Raw genomic sequence first — 24187 nt, 5'->3', positions numbered from 1 at the left:
TTCACCTATGAACTTCCTTAGCCATATAGCTTCCTTTGCTGCTTCATGTGCAGCAATGTACTCCGCTTCAGTTGTAGAATCCGCAATGGTGCTTTGCTTAGCACTTTTCCAGCTTACTGCACCTCCGTTGAGGCAGAAGACAAACCCAAACTGTGATCTGAAATCATCTTTTTCGGTTTGAAAACTTGCGTCCGTATAGCCTTTAACAATTAATTCATCATCTCCACCATAGACCAGGAAGTCATCTTTGTGCCTTTTCAGGTACTTCAGAATATTCTTGGCAGCAGTCCAATGTGCCTCTCTCCTGGGTCTGACTAGTATCTGCTCGTAGCACTGAGTGCATACGCAACATCCGGGCGTGTACATATCATAGCATACATTATTGAACCAATCAATGATGCATATGGAATCCCATTCATTCGTCTACGCTCATCAAGTGTTTTTGGGCACTGAGTCTTGCTTAGACTCATTCCATGAGACATGGGTAGGTAGCCTCGCTTGGAGTCTGCCATCTTGAACCTATCAAGCACCATATTGGTATAAGTGCTTTGACTAAGTCCAATCATCCTTTTAGATCTATCTCTGTAAATCTTGATGCCCAATATGTACTGTGCTTCTCCTAGATCCTTCATCGAAAAACATTTCCCAAGCCGAATCTTGACAGAGTTCAACATAGGAATGTCATTTCCGATAAGTAATATGTCGTCGACATATAATACTAGAAAAGCAATTTTTCTCCCACTGACCTTCTTGTATACACAAGATTCGTCTGCGTTCTTGATGAAACCAAAGTCACTGACTGCTTCATCAAAACGTATATTCCAGCTCCTGGATGCTTTCTTCAATCCGTAGATTGATTTCTTTAGCTTGCATACCTTTTTAGCATTCTTTGGATCCTCAAAACCCTCAGGTTGTGTCATAAACACAGTTTCTGTTAAAACGCCGTTTAAGAAAGCGGTTTTGACATCCATCTGCCATATTTCGTAATCGTAATATGCAGCGATTGCTAACATTATCCGAATAGACTTTAGCATTGCAACTGGTGAAAAGGTTTCATCGTAATCCACACCATGTACTTGCCTGTAACCTTTTGCAACCAATCTAGCTATGAAAACTTCAAGTTTCCCATCCTTGTCCTTTTTCCGTTTGAAAACCCATTTGCTTCCAATGGCTTGGTAGCCATCTGGCAAATCGACCAAATCCCAAACTTGGTTTTCAGACATGGAGTCTAATTCAGATTGCATGGCTTCTTGCCATTGCTTGGAGCTAGGGCTCGTCATAGCTTGCTTGTAAGTCGCAGGTTCATCACTTTCAAGTAATAGAACATCATAGCTCTCGTTCGTCAAAATACCTAAGTACCTTTCCGGTTGAGATCTATATCTCTGCGATCTACGCGGGGTTACATCTCTAGATTGTCCATGATTCTCACCAGAAACTTCTAAAGATCTCTAAGTTTCATCCTGAATGTCATCTTGAGCATTCTCTAGAGTTTGTTGTTCGACTCGAATTTCTTCGAGGTCTACTTTTCTTCCACTTGTCATTTTGGAAATGTGATTCTTTTCCAAAAAGATACCATCTCGAGCAACAAACACCTTGTTCTCAGATGTATTGTAGAAGTAATACCCCTTTGTTTCCTTTGGATAGCCCACAAGGATACATTATATTTGTCAGATTTTGGATGAAGTTTGTCTGAAATTAATCGTTTGACGTATACTTCACATCCCCAAATCTTAAGAAAAGACACTTTTGGAGGCTTTCCAAACCATAACTCATATGGAGTCTTTTCAACAGCTTTAGACGGAGCTCCATTTATAGTGAGTGCGGTTGTATTTAGTGCATGTCCCCAAAATTCTATTGGAAGTTCGGCCTGACCCATCATTGATCTAACCATGTCTAGCAAGGTTCTGTTCCTCCGTTCCGACACACCGTTCCATTGTGGTGTTCCAGGAGGAGTCAATTCTGATAGAATTCCACATTCTTTCAGATGGTCATCAAATTCATAGCTCAGATATTCACCGCCTCTATCAGACCGCAGTGCCTTAATCTTCTTGCCTAATTGATTCTCTACTTCACTCTGAAATTCCTTGAATTTTTCAAAGGATTCAGACTTATGCTTCATTAGGTAGACATAACCATATCTACTGAAGTCATCAGTGAAAGTGATAAAATAGCTGAAACCACCTCTAGCATTTGTACTCATTGGTCCACATACATCTGTATGAATTAAACCCAATAGTTCAGTTGCTCTTTCTCCAACTTTAGAGAAAGGTTGCTTTGTCATTTTGCCAAGTAAACATGATTCGCACTTACCATAATCCTCTAAGTCAAATGGTTCTAGAATTCCTTCCTTTTGAAGTCTTTCCATGCGTTTCAAGTTAACATGGCCTAATCGACAATGCCACAGATAGGTGAGATCTGAATCATCCTTTTTGGCCTTTTGGTATTTATGTTATAAACTTGTTTGTCGTGATCTAATAAATAAAGTCCATTGACTAATCTAGCAGATCCATAAAACATCTCTTTAAAATAAAACGAACAACTATTGTCTTTTATTAAAAAGGAAAATCCCTTAGCATCTAAGCAAGAAATAGAAATTATGTTTTTAGTAAGACTTGGAACATGGAAACATTCTTCCAGTTCCAAAACTAGCCCAGAGGGCAACGACAAATAATAAGTTCCTACAGCTAATGCAGCAATCCGTGCTTCATTTCCCACTCGTAGGTCGACTTCACCCTTGCTTAACTTTATACTTCTTCTTAGTCCCTGTGAATTGGAACATAAGTGTGAGCCACAACCAGTATCTAATACCCAAGAAGTTGAATTAACAAGTGTACAGTCTATAACGAAAATACCTGAAGATGGAACAACTGTTCCGTTCTTCTGATCTTCCTTTAGCTTTGGACATTCTTTCTTGAAATGGCCAATTCCATCAGAATAAAGACAGCTTGATGTGGACTTGTCCTGCTTTTTAGCATTGCCCTTGGACTTTCCACTTTTCTTGAAGTGTCTCCCTCTAGCCTTGAGTAAATCTTTGGCTTCAAAGTCGAGTACTATCTTAGCCTTTCTGACAAGGTGAACAAACTCTGCAACTGTTTCTTCTCTTGGTTCACTTAGGTATAGTTGCTTGAAGCGACCAAACCCACTGTGTAGTGAATTGAGCAAGATAGAGACTGCCATCCTTTCGATTATTGGTGTTCCTAGTAAACATAGGCGATCAAAGTATGAAAGCATAAGCTCCACATGGAACCTTATTGGGAAGCCTACCCTGTGTTTAGTGCGAAGGAGTTGAGCATGTGTTTCTTGGACTTCCATCCTATAGCACCTGTTGGCAGAACTAACCTTTAGAACAGTCATTGATTCAATCAACTCATGGACGTTCAGATCCCTGTCCTCCGTGCTTCCACGACAGATATCACTCAGATTCTTGATGAGCGTAAAAGGTTCGTAAGCTACAAACCTTCTAGCCCATTCATCAGGGATATTGCTCAGCATGAGACTCATAACCTTTTTGAGATCCGCATCCCAGGCGGTAAATCTTTCAGGGGTCATGTCTCTGGCATAGTAGCTTGGCATGGGATGTAACAATACATACTCAAGTCCATTGAGTTTGACTATTTCAACTAGCTTAGCTTCCCATTCAAGAAAATTTGTTAGGTTCAGCTTTACCATAAGCTCAGAACCCATGATGATGTTTTAATTGTTGTTTGCCATAGTAAAAACTACAATTGAAAAAGAATAAACAAATAAATAATCATTCACAGTTTCTCTTAATAAACTTAAATTCTAGCATGCATGCATAATTTAATGTTCATTAAGCATTTTATTCAAGTTATGTGTTCCGGCAGGTGTGAATAAAATGATTCCAAGATCCTAAAAACCATTGAAGAATTAAGCACATTATGTATTTAGACTCAATTCTAAAATCTTTTAGGTAAGCAAAAGCCTTTTGCTAATAGTCTAGAAACTACTCTTGGTTGATAGGTACGTCTAAGAACTTATTAGGTAAACCTATCGATTTTGCCACGACATAAAAGGACTCCTTACTTATATCGTTGAGTTTCACCAAAACTAACATGTACTCACAGTTATTGATGTAAAGGATATCTAAGCAAGTGTATATTTTGGCATGGCACCTTTTAACTCAATTTTTAAGTTTGGAACTTAAGGCTCTTACTATGTTGGTTAGATTTTAAGTGAACTAAAATCCTTAATCATGCAACATAATCAAGCTTCGATCTCATGCATATTTAGGACATATTTAAAAACAATAAATAACTTAAAACATGCATAAGATAAATGTGATCTAGTATGGCCCGACTTCATCTTGAAGCTTCAACTTCAAAGTCCGTCTTGAAAATCTCCGTGGGAGGCGCCATTTTCTTCAAATAGGATAAGCTTAATTAAACTAATTACAACTATTTGATGGTACGCAGACCATATTTGAATTGAAAAATAAGTTTGGTGCTTTAGACCAATTACATTCAAATTAATGGTACGCAGACCATATTTTCTATCCTATCTGGGCCATACTAGTCACTTCATAACCTGCAAAACAGTACATATACAATATATATCATTCACCCATTCATTATCATGAATGACCCACATAGTTGGTTAGTAAAACATGTTATGCATCACATAAATATTTGCAGCAATTAATCAAGGGCACCAATAATCTACCAATTATTCAGTCCTTATTAATTCTAATCAAGTTCTTTAACCTTAAAGGATTTGTAGACCTAATCAAGAGTTTATGACTAAAATTCCTCCCACTTAAACCAATAAATTCACATGCTTTACTAATTTTAAACATAAAAATGTATTTCTAGTCTAACCGGAAACATACAAATTTAATTAAAATTAAAAGCTCATATAAATTTATAATTGAATCCACTTATTTAATTTATTTTCAGTCGAATTTAAATTAATTCAAGGTTTTTAATTTTAGTAAAATAATTAGAATAAATAAAAATTTATAATAATTATAATATTCAAAATTATAATCCAAGAAAACAATTTAAATTATTAATTTTAAAATTAATTAAAATTACTCGAAATGAAAATCTCAAATTAAAATTTAAAACGATATAATTGTAACTCAAGGTACGCACATCACCACGCAACGCACATCCATAGGCCACACGCACACGCAGCCATCGCTGGCCACGATGCGCGCAGCCTCTGTGCTGTGTCGCGTCTGCTCCTGCTCACCCTCGCAAGGCACCACTCGCTTGCACGCGAGCTAGCGCTCGCTGCGCGAGCCTTCGTTCGCTGGCGCGAGGCAGTGCGCGCTGTGGCGCAGCTTGCTTGCTGCCCACACGCGACTGCTCGCTTTCCTTGCCCCTCGCCCTCGCCCATCGCATAGCACACACGGCCAGCTCCTTTGCTTCGCGCGCGCGCTACGCTATGTTCCTCGCTGCATTCGTACCGCACGGGCGACGAGCTCCCTTGCTCGTCGTCGCGTGCCCGCACTATACAACACCCCTTAAGGGTAACACGTAGCTTCCATTGCTTTGTGCGTGCAACATTGATGGGCGTTTTCATAAAAATTTAAAATTTTTAATTTAAAATTAATGACAAATTAATAAAACATATTAATTTCATAATTTTAGGGCGAAAAATCGAAAATTTATTAATCAATTAATTTCCGATTAACATGGATTCAAATCTAGGTCATAAAATTTAAAAATTATTATGCTGGATTTTAATCATGGATACCTAATTAAATTATTAATTAATTATGAAAATCAAATCAATTCTAAATTATTCGAATTTCAACAAATTAATCATAATTACAAATTAGGTTGTATAATTAACAAGTTTAGGCATTCATAATTGTTAAACATATACTGTAGGTCAATCAAAAACTCAATACTTATCAACAAGAATCGCAAATACTTAATTTAACATCTTAAATTTAAAAACTTTTGCGTTCGAAAAACTAAAACCTCCGAAAAGTCACAGTTAAGCTTCGAATTTGGGAATTCTGGATTCGGCCGAAAAACACTGTTTTTGTCAAAATATTAGAATGCCTTTTACATGCGGAACTGACACAAAAATCACTCGATTTGGATGAGTAACGAATAAACTGCCGAAAAACTGCGTACATATAATTAAATAAACGCAATTTGCAATTAATTACGAAAATTAATCACCCCTTTAATTCTTTGCAAATTTGTAAAATTTAACTATGTTCATGCAATTTAGATTATGAAAATAATAAGAGGCTCGTGATACCACTGTTAGGTTATGATACATATGAATAAACATAAATCATGCGGAAAAACCATAAAACCAGGAAACATATTATTTACACATAACATTTAGCATAATTCAGATGCATACACTTTGTAGCGTGCCCTCCCTAGCTGCGCCCGAACCGAACAAGAACAAGTCTTTAGGACTCCAAGTGTCGTCCCTCCGTAGATAGTCCACAGCACGTCCGGATCCGCCTTAAGATTGACCAACTAGAATCGCCCTTAAGGTTACTTGGATTTTCGGCTATTTGGGTTGCAAGTGTTTGGCTGATTTTTGCTTAAAAATCTTACCTTTGAATACTTCAAAATCGTCTATTAAATATGTGACCCTAGTGTTAGGTTATGATACATATGACAAAACATAAATCATGCGGAAAAACCATAAAGCCAGGAAACATATTATTTACACATAATCATTTAGCATAATTTAGATGCATACACTTTGTAGCGTGCCCTCCCTAGCTGCGCCCGAACCAAACAAAAACAAGTCTTTAGGACTCCAAGTGTCGTCCCTCCGTAGATAGTCCACAGCACATCCGGATCCGCCTTAAGCTTGACCAACTAGAATCGCCCTTAAGGTAGTATAGATTTCGGCTAAATAGGGGCAAGACAGTGGCTGATTTTTCTTGAAAATCTTACCTTTGAATACTTCAATTGTATCTATAAATTATGACCCTAGGCACTTATTTATAGAGGTATGGAAAAGGAATTATAATCCTACTAGGATTTGGATTTATTAATTAGAATCCTATTTGAACTCTAAATAATAAATTTAATCTATTAGGATTAGGATTTAATCAATACACGAATTCCGATAGGATTAGGATTCGTTACGAACATGAGCATCGTATGGCCACGAGCATTGCACCACCCGCGCAGGCCTTGCGGCCCACACGAGCAGTCGCTGCTCACAGCCCAACAGCACGCTCAGCGTGCGCGCGCCAAAGGCCTTGCTGGGCCTGGCGAGGCTGTGGCAGCTCCATGTTGGGCGCTCGGCTTGCTGGGCGCGGGTCTGGCTTCGTGCTGGGCCTTCGTCTAGCAAGCCTCGTCCGATGCTAATTCGTACGATGTGCTTCCGATTAAATTCCCGGTTCCGGAATTCATTTCCGATACAAACAATATTTAATATTTCCGATTCATATTTCCATTTCCATTAATATTTTCCGATACGTACCATGTTTCCGTTTCCGGCAACATCTACGACTTGGATAATATTTATATTTCCGATACGATCCATATTTCCGTTTCCGGCAATATCATCGTTTCCGGAGTATTCATTTCTTGCCTTTGACGATCTCAGCTCCCACTGGAACCAAGATCCGTCGATTCCAAATATCCATAGATGGAGTATTTAATGCCATTAAATACTTGATCCGTTTACGTACTATTTGTGTGACCCTACGGGTTCAGTCAAGAGTAAGCTGTGGATTAATATAATTAATTCCACTTGAACTGAAGCGGCCTCTAGCTAGGCATTCAGCTCACTTGATCTCACTGAATTATTAACTTGTTAATTAATACTGAACCGCATTTATTAGATTTAATATTATATGCATACTTGGACCAAGGGCCTTATTTCCTTCATATTGGCATATCACAATGTCAGTAGTTAATGAAGGACAAGATGAGCTAATAATTTCATGGAAAAGGCCAAAGGGATCTTATTACTGAAGCAAGGGATGAGGGAATTAGTTAGGGGAGATGGAAGGGTTCAGTGATGAGTAAAGTTAGTCATTATAGGAGATGATGAAGAAGGTAAGACGGGTTGCATAGGAGAAATAATGAAAATGGAAGGAAACATGGGAAATTAGAAAGAGAAGGGAGGGAAGTTGGTCACGTGGGTTCCACATGGGTGGTCACCGTTAGAATATTGAGTCAATCATCGGAATCCGACTAAGGCCCCTCACAAAATATTTTATAAATCAGATTTCTTCTCGTAAGATTTTTTTTAAAATGTGGTTTCTGACAAAACTCCCTTTAAAAAATCACACCCTCCACTCACTACTCCCACCCCTTACACATTTCCTATTAACTATATTAAAAAAAAATACCCCACTTTCAACTACTCCCTTTGTTTCTTTTTGTTTGTTACGTATTCCTTTTAGGGTGTTTCACAATGTTTGTTACGTGGGATAATCTTTCCTTTTATAAACTTATTTTACTATCATTTTTTGTGCCATCTTTTAATTTTAATTGGTTCAATTTTTTCAACTCATTAAATTTCTTTACGATTTACCAAGTATGTTAAGTTAACAATCTTTGTGCTTTTCCATTATTGGTTCATTTTGATAAATAAAACAATCTTATTGGTTGTTGTAATGATTAGTGGATTGAGGTTTTACTTTGGTTTATTTTTTAATAAAAAAGAAAAAGAATCTTTATTATACGTTAATAAACGTGCAAATGTCCAAACGTAACAAACAAAAAGAAACGAAGAGAGTAACAATCATTAAATTAATAAGTCAATTCAAGTAGTGGAGAGAGTATTTAATATAGGATAATGAATCTTCACTAATTAATTTAAAAAAAAATAATACTTCATCCGTATTTATTTAAGGGACACAATTGTTTGGGAACGAGTATTAAGAAGAAAAATTGTATGAAATAAAATAATAAAATAAGCGGGATTCGCGTAGATATTTTAATAAATAAAACAAGTGGGAACCGTGTCATTTTAGAGGGGTGGGGTGTAATTCTGAAATTATTTGTTTAATAAGGTGGTGGGACATAGGACATATTAAATAGATTATTTGATTAGACGGTGAGGTCGATAAATTACTAAAAATGGCAAATATATCTCTTAAATAAATACAGCCGAAAAAATAAGTATATCCCTTAAATAAATACAAAGTGGGTATTATTAATGGAAGATGATACACATACCCCGGGGGTATGTTGTATAATCATACCCTGCCATTTGGTTGGGCGATATCAGCAACTCTATTTTCAGTTTTGGGGGGAGATAAGGGGGAAAATTTGAAGGAAATAATGCCCTTGGTCCAAATATGCATTCAATGCTAAGTCTAATGAATGCGGTTCAGTATTAATTAATTATGCAAGTTAATAATTCAGTGAGATCAAGTGAGTTGTATGCCTAGCTAGATGTCGCTTCAGTTCAAGTGGAATTAATAATATTAATCCACAACTTACTCTTGACCGAACCTGTAGAGTCACACAAATAGTACGTGAACGGATCAAGTATTTAAGTGAATTAAATACTCTATTTATGAACATTCGGAAAGGACGGATTTCGGTTCCAGTGGGAGCTGAAATCGGCAAAAGGCAAAATAAAGAATACTCCGGAAATGATGATATTGCCGGAAACGAAAATATGGATCGTAACGGAAATGTAAATATTATCCAAGTCGTAGATGTTGTCCGAAACAGAAACATAGTACGTATCGGAAAATATTATCGGAAATGGAAATATTGCCGGAAATGGAAATGGAAATGGAAACATGGTTCATCATTAATTTCTTTTGTCCAATCGTTTTGGCTGATAAATCTGACTTAATGTAAAAATGATGATACATGTGGGTTCTTCTTTTGGGAAGATGAGGTAAACGCTAACGTATTGAACAATTTACAACAAGAGAACTACCACCTCCGGGAACAACTAGTGCGGATGAATTGTTTGAACGAGACACTGAAGTTGGAGAATGTGGTCATGAATGAAAGGATTCAGATTGTGGAAGGTAGAAACAATAACATGACAAAGGACATGTTTGAAACTAGGAACAATGAGAAATTTATTTATAGGAATTGCTTGTGTGTGGCAATATTTTTCATTATTCTTACCGTTTACAAATGGTAATGAACTTCTTTGGATCTATTGCCCAAGAGTGGGATGCTGTACGGTTCTTCAAAAAGTCTGTTGCTTAAAACTTCCTTCCGATTAAATGAATGATAATTTGTTGCGATAAATCTTGGTAACTCTACTGATAATTTTAATATAATTTAAATAATATAATGTATTAATTTCATGTTGCGTTTAATACAAGTTTCGTATTTAGTGCAAATATACAATTGAATTTTTTAAAAACACAAACCATCAAAACAACGAATAAATTCAATTCTGGTTTACAAATGCCAATGGCTTTGCCTCACTGTCAACTTGGTTTCACTGCTTGCCTGAAAATAGAGCGCTGCTACTCTCACTAGGTCACGGGTTCGATGACTGGCTTTGACATATTTAGCTTCCCCTACCCCCCTCCTTTCCCCCCCCCCTCTTTTTAGTTTGTTTTTTTTTTAAATACGACCAACAATAAAATCCTACTGCAAATATTTTGTCAATAATCGAAAAAAATAAATTTCGTAATTGATAGTATTTTTTTTTGTTACCGTGTGCTTTGGTTTATAAACGTAAACCCTTTTCAATAAACTACTCGGTTACACAAGTAAACCGATAATTCGAGTCAATCCAAATCCGACTTGATCAAAGTTGCTAAGACTTATGTTGGGTACTTTTAAAATGTAAAGATACACTTGTTTTCAAACATAATTTTGGAATGACGTATTATTAACGTAACAATAATAAAACTTCCTTACAACTTGGTAACTCTACTGATAATTTAAGTAATATAACGTAATAATACGTAATAAATTTATTTAAATTACTGATAATGTTAATATAATTTAAATAATATAATGTATTAATTTCATGTTGCGTTTAATACAAGGTTCGTATTTAGTGCAAATATACAATTGAATTTTTTTAAAAACAAAAACCATCAAAACAGCGAATAAACTCAATTCTGGTTCACAAATGCCAATGGTTTCGCCTCACTGTCAACTTGGTTTCACTGCTTGCCTGAAAATAGAGCGTTGCTACTCTCACTAGGTCACGAGTTCGATGACTGGCTTTGGCATATTTAGCTTCCCCTACCCCCCCCCCCCTTCCCCCTCTCTTTTTAATTTGTTTTTTTTAATTTTTTTTTAATTTGTTTTTTTTAATAATAAAATCCCACTACAAATATTTTGTCAATAATCCAAAAAAATAACTTTCGTAATTGATAGTATTTTTTTTGTTACCGTGTGCTTTGGTTTTGTTTTGGATTTTTTGTAGCGCGCTTTGGTTTATAAACGTAACCCCTTTTACATAAACTACTCGGTATTATTACTTACAATTTATTTGCAGTTAAATTGTTACTTGACATTTTTTCAATTATTTGGACCTTGGGGCGTAGTAAAACGGTCGCCGATTCATTCCAGCGTTCACATTTTAAAATGGGATGACGTATTATTAACGTACCAATAATAAAATTCTACTACAAATAAATTCCTACTACGAGTAAACCGATAATTCGAGTCCATCCAAATCCGACTTGATCAAAGCAAATAAGACTCGAATCAACTAACTAAATTGGGAAGTTTAATTTTTAGGTTAGGCTTATAATATTAAATGTTTTATTACGAGTAATCATAAAATAATAAACAAAAACATAACAATTTTTCTAATTTTTTTTCAATTGCACACACACCTAACCTTAAGTGGTAGACTATAGATCTACCCTACTAGTCTACTAGTAGATTTACACGCCTAAGATAAAGCACTCAAGTGCTACACCTACTTTCACACTTTCCCATGAGCTTGCAAGTCTTTTCATCTCTCCTTACGGTACAAGTAATCATTTTTACCAACAACATTTGAAACATATTCTCTCTGTTTTTTTTATAAAAATCAATCTGTTTTTAATATCACCCTGTCGTAATTTAACCCAAACAAAAACAACAACAACAAAGATAAGTTGGGCGGATAAATAAAAGGTGAAAGGTAGTCCAAGAGTAAAAAATGAATAAAGCTAAACACTTCAACACTTCATTTCTATAAATACTATTTACCTTCTCCATTTTCAAACCACTTTCTCTATTCTTTCACTTCAAAAAACACTAAATTCCCTTGTATATTTTTTCTTACAAACACATCTTTGAATAAGTAATCTAGCAATTGAGCAACTTTATTTTGTAGCAAACATAATTTATCTAGTTTACCTTATATGGAAAATTGCAATATTTTAAAAGTGTGTTTAGTTTTTTATTTCATCTAAGTACCAAAATATAAATTGTGCGTTGTTAAATTGATTTTACTCGTAATTATAGAGAACATCAATTAAGTACAATTTAATTTTATAAATACCAATTGCTTTGTCTCACTATCAACTTGGTTACCCAATGTGCCTCGTAATAGAGTCTCCTATTGTCTGCAATGACACGGGTAGTCTAAGTACCAAAATATAAATTGTGCATTTGTTACATTAATATTACATGTAATTATAGAGAACATCATGTTAAGTACAATTTATTTGTATAACTGCCAATGGTTTTGCCTCACTGTCAACTTGGTTACCTAAAGTGCCTCAAAATAGAGAATTCTATTATCTATAATGTCACGGGTTCAATTCCAAAGTAGTGCATAAATAGCGTTCTATTTTTTGATTTCTTCCTTTTCTTTGATTTTTTTCGTTTTTTAATTTTTTCTTTCAGTTTTATATTTTTTGTGTTTTAAAACACATTAAAATTTTGTCATGCACAACTTCTGAAACAATCAAGTACTTTTGACATGCAAAATTTTTCAAAAAAAGTTCTGAAAAACTGCTATAACCCATCACACGTCTTTCCTCCCAGCTCTCACACTTCTTCTTTGAAAAAAAAAGTAACGTAAAGTGTGTGTTCACACTACTTTTTATATATATTAAAAACACAATATTTTATAAACTAAAAATAATATATATAAACCTTTATTATCTAACATAAAAATATACTTTACAATATAAATAATAACTTGAAAAAAATACCACAAACGCATTTTTTAATACATTTTCAATTGATACGAAACATAATAAATATAACATTGTTAAATCCGCCCAGAATTTTATCAACTTCATCGTCTATTTTCATCATAATTGGATTATAATCCACAATTAGAAAAATTATCAAAAATACGTTAAATCAAAAGATCCACTACAATTAATCAAATAAAAACATCGTATTAAAGAAATTAACAAAACTAAATCAAATTAAACATCCGAAAATCAATGGTGAAGGTTCAAAAGAAATACCGCAAATTGAATTTTCTTCTTCTTATAAATCAAGGGTGAATGGAAATTTTAAACAAAAAACAAATCTAAGATTTCAGAATTTAGATCAAAATTTTGCCACAACATTGTAAATATCGACCAAAATAAAAAAGGAAAAAGAATTTGTAAATATCAAACCAGAAACCAAAATTTAGGGAAATTTTGAAATGATTAGGACAATGACATGGCGAAGCTGATGTGGTTTGGACAACTAGGGAAGCAGTGTATGTTTGGCCACATACACACAATGTATGTGTAGCCTTTGCAGAAATTTTGCACACAATATGTGCGTAGCTTTTGCAGAAATTTTGCAAAAGTCTATTCTTAAATTATTTAGAATTGTGTTTTTTTTTTAAAAAAAAAGTTAGAACCATAAACTTACCAAATAGCAGTAGAATGCTAGCTCAACAACAAAACATTTCAATTGTAAGACAAAACAAATGAATTAAATAGTTTAAAGACATACCTTTTGAATTTTGGAGTAAAAAATTGCTAAACATTTCTATAATCTAATTATTCAAAGAGGGGAAGAAGAGAGCACCTCAAAGAAGAAATAGTAGTTTGAGATGTGGTAATTTCTTTCGGAAAGTAGCAATGGATAATTTTTATTTCATTTTTTTAGATTTTTTTATTTTTCTTTTGTGCTACAGTTTTGCTATTTTGGGCCTTTTGGCTGATTTGATTGCCTTTAGTTAATCAATTAATTGAATAATCTCAAAAAATTAAAAATAATAGAAAAATTACTTATTGTTATTAGCTCCTTTTCCCATCCTAAAACCCAACATGTGGGCTCTTGAAGTATCTCTCCAAGTAACTCTCCAACAAAAACTATCTCTTGACCAACATTGGGCCTTGAGTAGTTCTTGAGAACCTCTTGAATAGCTCTTCATGGAGAGCTACTTCAAAGTCGCTATTGCCTAAGAGCCCTTCAAGAGTTGATTCTTGTTGAAAGTGGAGAAGTAACTTCAAAAATTGGATAGTAACTTTGGTTAAAAAACAATTAATTGTTGACCACCAAATGGTAAAATTAATAATAAAAAGCTCAATTGAGAAACTAACCAATGATATTTTTAAGAATTGAATTTTTGAGTGTGTCTTAAGGGAGAGTCCTCAGCTCTTGAAACCAATGTATATGCTCTTAAAGAAGTACTAACTGAAGGACCCTTACCACTAAGTAAAGTGACTGATTTTGTTTTAACATTAGTCAAGGTATCAACAAAACCCAAAATCACAACCTTGAACACACCAACCATGAACATTCAAACATTAACCGACCACATAATAACCACAAGGACCCTAAAAGACTAACTATCCCAAATTGCAAGCTACTCCTTCCGTATTTATTTAAGAGATACACTTGGTCGGGCACGGGTATTAAGAAAAAGAATTGAATGAAATAAAGTAATAAAACAAGTGGGGTTGAGTAGATATTTTAATAAGAAAAACAAGTGGAACTAGGTCATTTTAGGGAGTGAGGGATACAGGGGTGGGGTATAAATATATTATTTAATTAGATGGTGGGGTTAATAAGTTACTAAAAATGGTAAATGTTTCTCTTAAATAAATACGGCCAGAAAAAGCAAGTGTATCTTTTAAATAAACACAGAGGGAGTACAAATTAAACTACAAACAAAAACTTGACAACTTAAAACACTAAACTACAACCACAACCAAAACCAAAACCAACACCAAAACAGCTAGCTAATACCAAAATTGAACCCTAACCAATTGGCGTGTAGGGAATATCAGGAACCAGACACCAAATTATTTCAAACGGATCTGAAAACTTCTTCCCACTCTGAACCAAGTACGATTTAGTTGCATTTTAATGAACAAGAAAGATTCAGCAATTAAAGCCTCAGAAACAGTATCTCATCAAAATTGATTAATTCAGACGGTAATTCCAATTTGTCTAAATAAAATTCATCATTGGCCACGATGTTACAACAATTAACAACAAAAGAATATCTAATTAGCGAAATCTATGATTCTATTTCAAATTAAACAACAAAAACTTTCATTTTCGATTAACAAATTTTGAAGAATATAAAAAAAAATGAGGTCTCAGACATCCAAGGAAGGATAAAGCAGCATTAGCTCTCAAGTCTGCGCAGACGAAAGCTCTTAGTCGGCCACTGCGAATGTTTTGAGAAACAAGCCTTAAATTTTATCATCATCGACCTTTTTATATTAAAATCTCATTTTCTAAATTAACAAACTTAATAATTAATTAATTTTAAATAGAGTGTAATTCATCAATGGCTATACACATTAAACTAATTATTTCAATAATTAAAAATGTAATCGCACAAAACGGCTCCGTTTAATCACTAATAAGACCAACGGATTCCTATCAAAATGCGAAACACTAATTAAAATTTAATCTTGGTCTAATCATAGCATCGAAAATCATAGCTAATTAGCTATTAACGACGTGGCATCGGACCGTCAACATTTCCAAACTCAAATCGAAATACTCACAGCATAATTTTTAAAATTGAATTGAAAATCATTTCGAAAATCATAGCTAATCAGTAATAATTAATTTTTAAAATTGAATTGAAAATTAGGAACCCTCACGAGACCCGTTCATAATCACACACAGCAGAAAGGAAGGGCAAAGAAAAATTTGAGAAGATGAACCAGACCGGGATCGTTGATTATCTTCTAAAGACGAGGCTTCCCGATCAATCAGACGGCGTACATTAGACGAGAGTATCATCAATGGAACCGGTGATGGAGGGGGAAGATCCAACGGCGGAAGAAGGAATAATCAACGGCGGCGTTGATAAGCTTCAGAGATTTATACTCTACACCTTCGATTATGCTATATAAAGTGTCAGACGGCACTTCCTATCTTTGATGGGAATTCTTCATCATTGGGAGATAATTGAGTGACTGAATTGAAATCAAATGAAAATTTGAAAAAGCATAAAATCCTAAACCCTAATTGTTGAAAGTGAGATGTGAAGAGAAGGTGGAGGGTGAAGATTTGAGAGGGAGGAGAGGGGGATTTACGGGGAGGGAGGGAGGGAGGGAGGAAACCCTAATTGTGGAGGTTGTGGGTTGGGCTTTCATGGGCCGTAGTTATGGGAGTTTTGGGTAGGGATGGCAATGGGTAGGGTCTGGGTAGGGTCTAGTAATACCCGGACCCGGACCCTAACTTTTTGACATATACCCATACCCTACCCTTACCTTATAGGGTCTAACATTATAAGACCCTTACCCGGACCCTATGGGTCCGACAGGATATGGGTAGGGTCTATGGTCTTATGCGGGTCCGCGTAAAACTATAACTTTTATTTCCTTTTTTGTATGCAATTATATGTAATATGCAAAAATAATACAAGAACAACGATTAATAAGGCATTTTAAAACAAATAAATAGCTAGTCTTCAAAAATTATCCTTGTCTTTTCTTAAACACAATACATTTTAAAGTACGAAGCTCATAAATTACAAAATCCCACATTCTTAACTACACAACATTAATGTTAATAAATAGGTATCCATTCAGTACTTTAGTAGTAGTTATCGGCAATATCATCATCTACTTCATCATCAAGATCCAACAAAAAAAGTGAAGTACATAAAAATAACAAAATTTAAGCGGGTCTAAATATAGGGTATGGGTAGGGTATGGGTCTTAAGGGTCCGCGGGTAGGGTATGGGTAGGGTACGGGTCTGAAAAATTAAGACCCTTACCCTACCCTAAAAAAAACAGCATATGCCCATACCCTACCCTTACCCTATAGGGTCTAAAAAATAAAGATCCATACCCTAATTTTAGGGTAGGGTCTGACAGGGTCCGGGTAGGGTCCTAGACCCGCTGCCATCCCTAGTTTTGGGTGGGGGTTTGTTGATGATTTGACCTCAAATATTTTGCATTTTTTGCTGTACCCGGGTACAGTTATAGCTGACTGTATCCCATCCAAAATGAAGTCGTTTTGTGTTGTTTAAGATGACATTAATATACTGGTATAAAAATGAATATTTACTATTTTGAAAATGAATATTTATCCACTCATTTGAATATCAACTTTATTTAATTATTTGGCAATCCCCATTTATTCAACCAATTTAGAAACGAATATTTATCTACTGATTGTGAAATGAGTATTTACTAATTTTAAAATAAATAGTTATTGCATTACTATGTTTTTACTTTGAACCTATCTTTTACTATATTGAACAATTAAAACATGTCAAATAAAATATTTTGCCAAAAAATTAAACATTTTAGGCATTGCCTGTGTAAAATTGTACTTTAATTACAAGATATTGGTAGAAATCATCCACTTATTTGTCTATATCTACAATCTTGAATCTTGCTTTTGATGTAGTGTCGATTTCTTATACTTTTTGAATATGTGTATGAAGTGTGATTTGAACACAATATTTGACTTTCACATTTTCATTTTCCTCATTATTGTAAGCTGAAAATGAAAATAGTAAGTCATTTGATATGATGATCACACCCAATTAAAAAATGAACATTTACTGATTTGAAAATGATGAGCATACAAAGAAAATAAATAGGTTAAAAAGAAAGAACAAGGGTTTAAAAGATGCTCAGTAATAGAGCAAGAAAGAACAAATATTACAAAAGGTATGAACAAATAAAACAAAAAGTATGAAAAATTTCATTATGAACATTAAACAGCTAATCATTATGAACAAACAAATATAAAAGAAAGAACAAATAATTCAAATATATATATATATATATATATATATATATATATATATATATATATATATATATATATATATATATATATATATATATATATATATATATATATATATATATATATAAAACATAAAATTCCAGAAGAAATAACATTTAAAAAATAACATAAAATTCATAAAAGTTAGCCTTGGATTTATTTCAAACAAAATAAATTCATATGGGTTCAATTATGGAAGAAAAAAAATAAGTTTTTCATACATTTTTATAGATAAATAAGTTTATTTTAAATATATTAAGTTCAAAATATAAGTTCAGACAAAATAAGTCAAGTATAATGGAGCTCGTCCATGGATCAGAAAAGGATTTTTTATTTCGGATATTTCTTGGAATGGTCCTGAGATTTCATAAAAAATTACAAAATACCCTTTTTTAGAAATACAACAAATAATATCGAGTTTGTGAAAATAAACCAAATATCCTTATTGACTAACGAGTAACACGTTAGCATGACGTCGACATGGGCGCTAGTACCACAAGGTGGATTTATAGTCATAAGACCGTCTTTTTCAAGCATTTATGCAGAATGTAACGGAAGTTAAATAGAAAAGAAAAGGAAAGTTTATCATATCGCTCTCACAATCCGTCAATGCCAAAAGTTTTGTATCTTTAGTTAGGATACTAGTCTTGTCGACAATATATCTCAACCATAATATCCGTAAGCTTTCTATCTCTCCGAAAAATGTAACTTTAATCAATTTAATACCACTTAAGATGCCGCATTACCTTACTACCGTGGTCAATTTCAAAATGAAAAAAATCAAAATGTTCAAATGAGATGGGAGATAAAGTTAAATTAAGCAAAAAATTTAATTAAAAACTAAAGTCATCTTTTTAACAAGTGATTTTATCCAAATATTTTAGTGGTTTTCATTGTTTTTTATGTGGTATTGTGGTGTCTAACATCAACTCATCATAACTTATGCATGTTGCCCCTTTCTTGAGATTCAAAAGTAGCCGATGAAATTCAAGGCATCAAAATAGTAAGTCCCCACTCCTGCTCCCCAATACGCAAAATCCTTATTTTTGTACCAAAGTGGCAAAGAGAATATAAGCATAATGAACATGATACATATTATTGATACACAACATAGAACATTGAGTAAATATTGATACAAATGTACATTGAGTAAATAATCCTCCAAAACATAATTGCATTACTGATCAGGCTACAAATCCGAGTACAGATCATCCCTTCTGCTGCTGAAAGTGGTGCTCTTCACGCTAGGTAACCCTGAAATTACTTCAGCAGAAAGTCTTGACAGGATTAGCCGCGCTATATTCTCACCTGAAACGGCACCGGTTTCCATTGCGCTAGCCGCGCTCTCAAAAGCATTTACATAATATAGATGTGAATCATCCAATATAAAGGGTGCAAATGTTTCTGGAGCTTCGTAGTGAGGATATGCAGCCCAATCTATTCGAATAGTCTCCTTTCTGATACTGCATTGATGGAAACAGAAACTAATTACTAAGTGACAAACTAACAATGAAGAAGCAACAATGAAGAAAGAGTGCTTTGTTTTTCTTTTTGTGCAGAGCAAACAAGCCAAAGGCAGCAAATAGTATATCATTCTTTCTTTTAACAAAATTTAGAACGGCACAAAGCAAATTATGCACATACATAGACACATGATTAGTGATAGCAGTTAAGAAAAGAGGTGTCGGTTTTATAATCAGAGAATCGCACTAGGTTGAAAGCACCAATTTTGAACCCTAACAAATAGGTCTTTTCGTTACAAGATTATGACTGCCGCTACAAAAGACCCATGATCACTGATAGCAAATTACCCTAATACATGGACACATGATCGGTGATAGCAGCTAAGCAAATACAAAACCGCAACAATACTACAGCTCCGTTTGGTTTGACGTAAAACATTTTCAGTGAAAAGTAATTTATCATTTCCAAATTAGTTTTCCTTTGTTTGGTTCCTTACAAAAAAATTAATACAAAAGGAAAATGGTAAAAGATGGTGAAGATTGATGGGAAGAAGGAAGAGGGGTGGAAGGAGGAAAAGTGGTTTCCCTTCCCACCAAATGGAGAAGTGTTTCCACCTTTGAGAGAATTATGGAAAATTGCTTTCCATCCCCTGTTAAACTAAACAACGTAAAATGATTAAAAAGAGGGAAACCGTTTTCCATGAAAACGTTTTACACCAAACCAAACGGAGCCTAAAAGATTCAAATGCGGAGTCCTTGCAGTGCAATTGCACAACTTGTGTTGCGTTCTATCGAGGTTTAGGAAGCAAGGCTTTCTCCCTTCAAATTTATAGGCGTAAGTGAAAATACTTTACCTAAATATTTGGTCAAGTAATGCATCATCTAGAGGCTTGCGTGAGAACATCTTGTACGTCATATCTTCCCCGTTATGTTTCTTCAAAACAGATATACATGAAAAAGGAATGTTGGAATCCTCGAGGGTGCCAACCAGGTCCGGAATTTCCCCAACTCTTCCCAGGCCAAAATATGCCTTCATCAAGTCAAAACATCAAACAAACTTCAAAATTAGTTTTTCGGTAAAAAAAAAAAAAGAGCCAACAGAAAAGAACATTAATAGAAAAACCAAATAGATTTCCACAGCCAAAAAAAGTTGAAACCCTTACAGGATTTAACAAGCCCCTGATAAACGTAGTGTGAGTGTGCTGCATCTTCCTATCCGGAATGGATATTGGTGGCTCAATTCTAACATTTAGTTCATCAAGTGGTGTCGCAAAAACTGTGACTTGACAAACATAACTGTTTCCTTTAGTTGAGTTAAGTTCATAATGAGTTCCGACATGGGAGACAGATTGTATCTCTTCATTCAGATGCAATTCGACATCTGAATTATTAATAAGTCCAGCAGCCATTTGCCAATTTCCACCTTCAACTGCCCATAACCCATCACCTGAACCTGCTAAAGAAACTGCTCCTGCCAATCCACTCATACTGACACTTTGACCGTAATTGATCCGTGTGATAACCTGCAAAATTTACAGCAAAACTGGCTACAATGTGACTGACTGCAAAACGGTATAAAAACTTTCAACATAGTTCAACAACAGTTATCAAGCTTGGTTCATCCATTTCTTAAGTTCACTTTAAATGTTGAATTGCACAAGACTGTCCTGAAAATATTTCTTCCATAGAAAGAGCTTTTTTCCCTCTTCCAAAATCATTCCTTCCTATATAAAAGTACCATTTAATACTATTACCTTAGAACCTCTATATAGAGGCTACAACTTTACATGTAGACATCTTTAGCCACAAAAATAAAATAAGTATAGGGGTGTCACCTTATCACTCTATTGACTTATAAATTGGGGATGTGTAAAGTATCCACTAGTTATACTCAATTGTAATTATGGCACACAACAAACAAAAATACAGCTGATAGGAAGGGAAATAAATGAACAACAAATAGTTGGCTAAAGGTTAAGCATGGCTGTACTGGTTTATGTGAATCTGCACAAGTATTTTCACATGCTTAATAAGCACATGCATTGCTAAACCAAAATGTCATCATTAAATATAAGTAAGGAATTGTTAACAATACTTACCGTGACAAGCTCTTTAATAAGTAAAGGAGACAAGCCTGCATCTATTAATTCCACTTCCAATGTCCGGCTGGTAAGGTTATATAAGCCTGACCATTTGAGCATTTCCTCCACACTACTAAAGACAGGCCTCGTATCAAAGCCCTCATAGTACCTCAAGAATTGACCAAGCATATCCTGCAATAGAAGGCTATACCAATTACAGATGTATCCATCACTGGATGAGCCACCACACACACACACACACACCCTCCCCGAAAAAATAGCACAAAGAAGGAGAAAACACATAAAAATTTAACTAAAGAATATTGTAATTTCACTAGCGCAACGTTATAGTTGATTTTACTGAGATGCTATAAGTTTAACCTCTCGATAGGACACACAACAGATTCATCAGATAGGATTCTATCCCAAGTGATCAGTCATCAAAACTAAATTATACTAGCCCCCTCAATTTACTATTAACAAAAACCTGCTTTCGCGCGTAACAAGAATCATCTAAATTAGACACAATTTAGTTGTTAAGACGTTACTGCATTTACTCATATTAGAACATGAACCTCTCAAATCTAGCAATGTCTTTGGGAAAAGAGGATCTCAAAGGAACGGGAGGTAGTGATGGATACATTTTCCTTTGTTTTGATATGAACTGGCGGAAAGGGGAAAGGAAATGGAAGAAAAAGTTCCTCTCTCTTCCCTTCCAACTCCCTCCCTCCGCCACTACTATCCAAACAGGCGAACACAAGTTTGGTCTACATTGATAAAGAAGAGGGACAATAACTAGCATATAGTTTAGTGGAACTCGGACTTGCCACGTCAACATTTATAGCTACACCGTTTTGTCACCCACAATCTTCTCCAGTGGTAAGCTATAACTATAACACGCTTGTATGACCCCACATGACAATCAATACTCCAATTTCAGTTATTAATTCCTTTCTTAAATACAAGCAAGTTAGGGAGCTTGTTTGGCGAGATAGAATATGAAGAAGTCTAAAATGGTCAAACAAGTTCTTTCATCTAGCATCTAGCTGGATAAATTCAAGATGCAACACGAATCCACCATTTAAATTGCCTTAAGGTGAACTAAACACACATTCTTCGTATCAGATAATCCATATTTATAAACAATATAGAGAGAAACTGAAACACGAAATCAAAAACAAACACCAAAGACATGAGCTAACAAGTTCACTAGCATGATTAGGCTATTTATTCACATAATTTCCGTAAATTTCCAACATGTAGCTAATACACGAGGAACCACATTTCATACAACTCAAATTCAAATCCAAGTTCACGCTACCCAGACTCTTCATCACAACTCACGTACCTGTGTCAGGAATTTCATGATCATCCACACTCCTACATGAATTTGAACACTAAACCCTTCATTCTCGGCCAAAAACATGAATTGTGTCCTTAAATTAGTCAAGTGTGACACTTGGACTAGTACTCAGAGTCAGAGTAACATCATATCTAAGTTCAAAAACACGAATTTTGTACCTAAATTATCCGAGTTTAACGCTTGGACACATACCCGTATCTTTGTAAAGTACTTGTATATCATATGATTCTTGAGTAACATCATTTCTAAGTTTGAAAACATGAATTTTGTGCCCTAAATTAGCCGAGTTTAACAATTGAAAACATGCCCGTGTCTAACAAAGTACATGTATATCATATGATTCATTCATCGGAGTACATGTAAAGTTAAAAGGGAGAGAAAAATCAGTTCGGTACCTCAGCAACATTCTGCATTTTGAGCAAAGAAAATCCATAGCGCCAAAAAAGCTTGATTGAATTAAGCAAAGAAACGACCTTATTAACAAACGAAAATCCCCAATTCGAACTCCAAGTTCTAAACACCAACTTCTTTCCGTCCCAAATCCCTAAAGATTCGCAATCATCGTTTTCGGAAACTCTCTTCTTCAACTGGAGAAACTTCGTGAAATTCAAGGCGTGGTAGTTTTTAGGGTGGAGAATTGAGGCACCAGCTTCGAAGGTGTTGTTAGCAATGGTGACAGTAGCCATACGACCACCGACGACGGAGTTTTTCTCGAAGACATGGATGGTGGAGATCGGCGAGGGTTCCGGCGAGTATTTACGGAGGAAATGGGAGACGGATGAGCCGGAGATTCCGCTTCCGATGATGCAGACGGTGGCGGGAAGCGGCGGGGAGGGGAGAGAATGGGAGAGAAGAGGGAGGAGAAGGAGAGAGAGTAGACATGGGAGAAGTAAAGGTGGTGGTTTCATGGTGGATTTGGTGTTTAGCAGTAGCAGAAGAAGCTAGAAAATTGGCTGTGTTGGAGGATAGTACTGTAAATATACTTGTTCGTATTAATTAAGAAAGTGAGATTAGATCTTAAGATACCGTGGTTTGATTAATTAATTGCGATTTAGCGAGGAGGAAGTAAAGTCAATTTGAGAAGTCAATACAGTTCCTGCATGGTGGAGCACGAATCTGCACGACAATGCCCATAAGTCCTATATGAGACAACTCTCAAATATTTTGTGCACCGAATAGTGCAGCGCGCTCTTATCTTGTAGGTAAGGGCGCTAATCT

The 24187-nt window shown here is 35.0% G+C and overlaps 1 protein-coding gene and 4 non-coding genes across 5 annotated transcripts; all 5 read right to left on the bottom strand.

The window, feature by feature from the left end:
• Positions 1 to 15183: 15183 nt before the first annotated feature.
• On the bottom strand, positions 15184 to 15269 carry LOC130460520 (small nucleolar RNA snoR77Y). The gene has a single exon (XR_008920377.1). It is a non-coding gene; the product is annotated as a small nucleolar RNA snoR77Y (small nucleolar RNA).
• A 124-nt stretch (positions 15270 to 15393) lies between these two features.
• On the bottom strand, positions 15394 to 15515 carry LOC130460441 (small nucleolar RNA SNORD14). Its single transcript, XR_008920311.1, has one exon. It is a non-coding gene; the product is annotated as a small nucleolar RNA SNORD14 (small nucleolar RNA).
• Positions 15516 to 15629: 114 nt separating this feature from the next.
• LOC130460537 (small nucleolar RNA snoR2/U65) lies at positions 15630 to 15780 on the bottom strand. The gene has a single exon (XR_008920393.1). It is a non-coding gene; the product is annotated as a small nucleolar RNA snoR2/U65 (small nucleolar RNA).
• A 372-nt stretch (positions 15781 to 16152) lies between these two features.
• Positions 16153 to 16218, bottom strand: LOC130460539 (small nucleolar RNA U49). Its single transcript, XR_008920395.1, has one exon. It is a non-coding gene; the product is annotated as a small nucleolar RNA U49 (small nucleolar RNA).
• Positions 16219 to 19133: 2915 nt separating this feature from the next.
• On the bottom strand, positions 19134 to 23945 carry LOC110798959 (farnesylcysteine lyase). Its single transcript, XM_022004154.2, has 5 exons — positions 23365 to 23945; positions 21625 to 21798; positions 20689 to 21048; positions 20380 to 20555; positions 19134 to 19525 (listed from the first exon to the last, which is right to left on the bottom strand). The coding sequence occupies exons 1-5, from the start codon at positions 23875 to 23877 to the stop codon at positions 19252 to 19254; spliced, it is 1497 nt and encodes a 498-aa protein (XP_021859846.1). The 5' UTR covers positions 23878 to 23945; the 3' UTR covers positions 19134 to 19251.
• Positions 23946 to 24187: the final 242 nt, after the last annotated feature.

This window comes from Spinacia oleracea, chromosome 4 (assembly GCF_020520425.1).
Source record: "Spinacia oleracea cultivar Varoflay chromosome 4, BTI_SOV_V1, whole genome shotgun sequence".
NCBI lineage: Eukaryota > Viridiplantae > Streptophyta > Magnoliopsida > Caryophyllales > Amaranthaceae > Spinacia > Spinacia oleracea.
The sequence above is the reverse complement of the archived record's forward strand: the minus strand, read 5'-3'. Positions and strand labels throughout refer to the sequence as shown.

Bases quoted from the DNA above. Each gene is read 5' to 3' on its own strand.
- LOC110798959 (XM_022004154.2), bottom strand. From the start codon at position 23,877: ATGAAACCACCACCTTTACTTCTCCCATGTCTACTCTCTCTCCTTCTC. The intron at 21,049-21,624 runs GTAAGTATTGTT...TAAATTTTGCAG, and splicing joins TTATTAAAGAGCTTGTCACG to GTTATCACACGGATCAATTA. The intron at 19,526-20,379 runs GTAAAGTATTTT...CCATCAATGCAG, and splicing joins TTACTTGACCAAATATTTAG to TATCAGAAAGGAGACTATTC.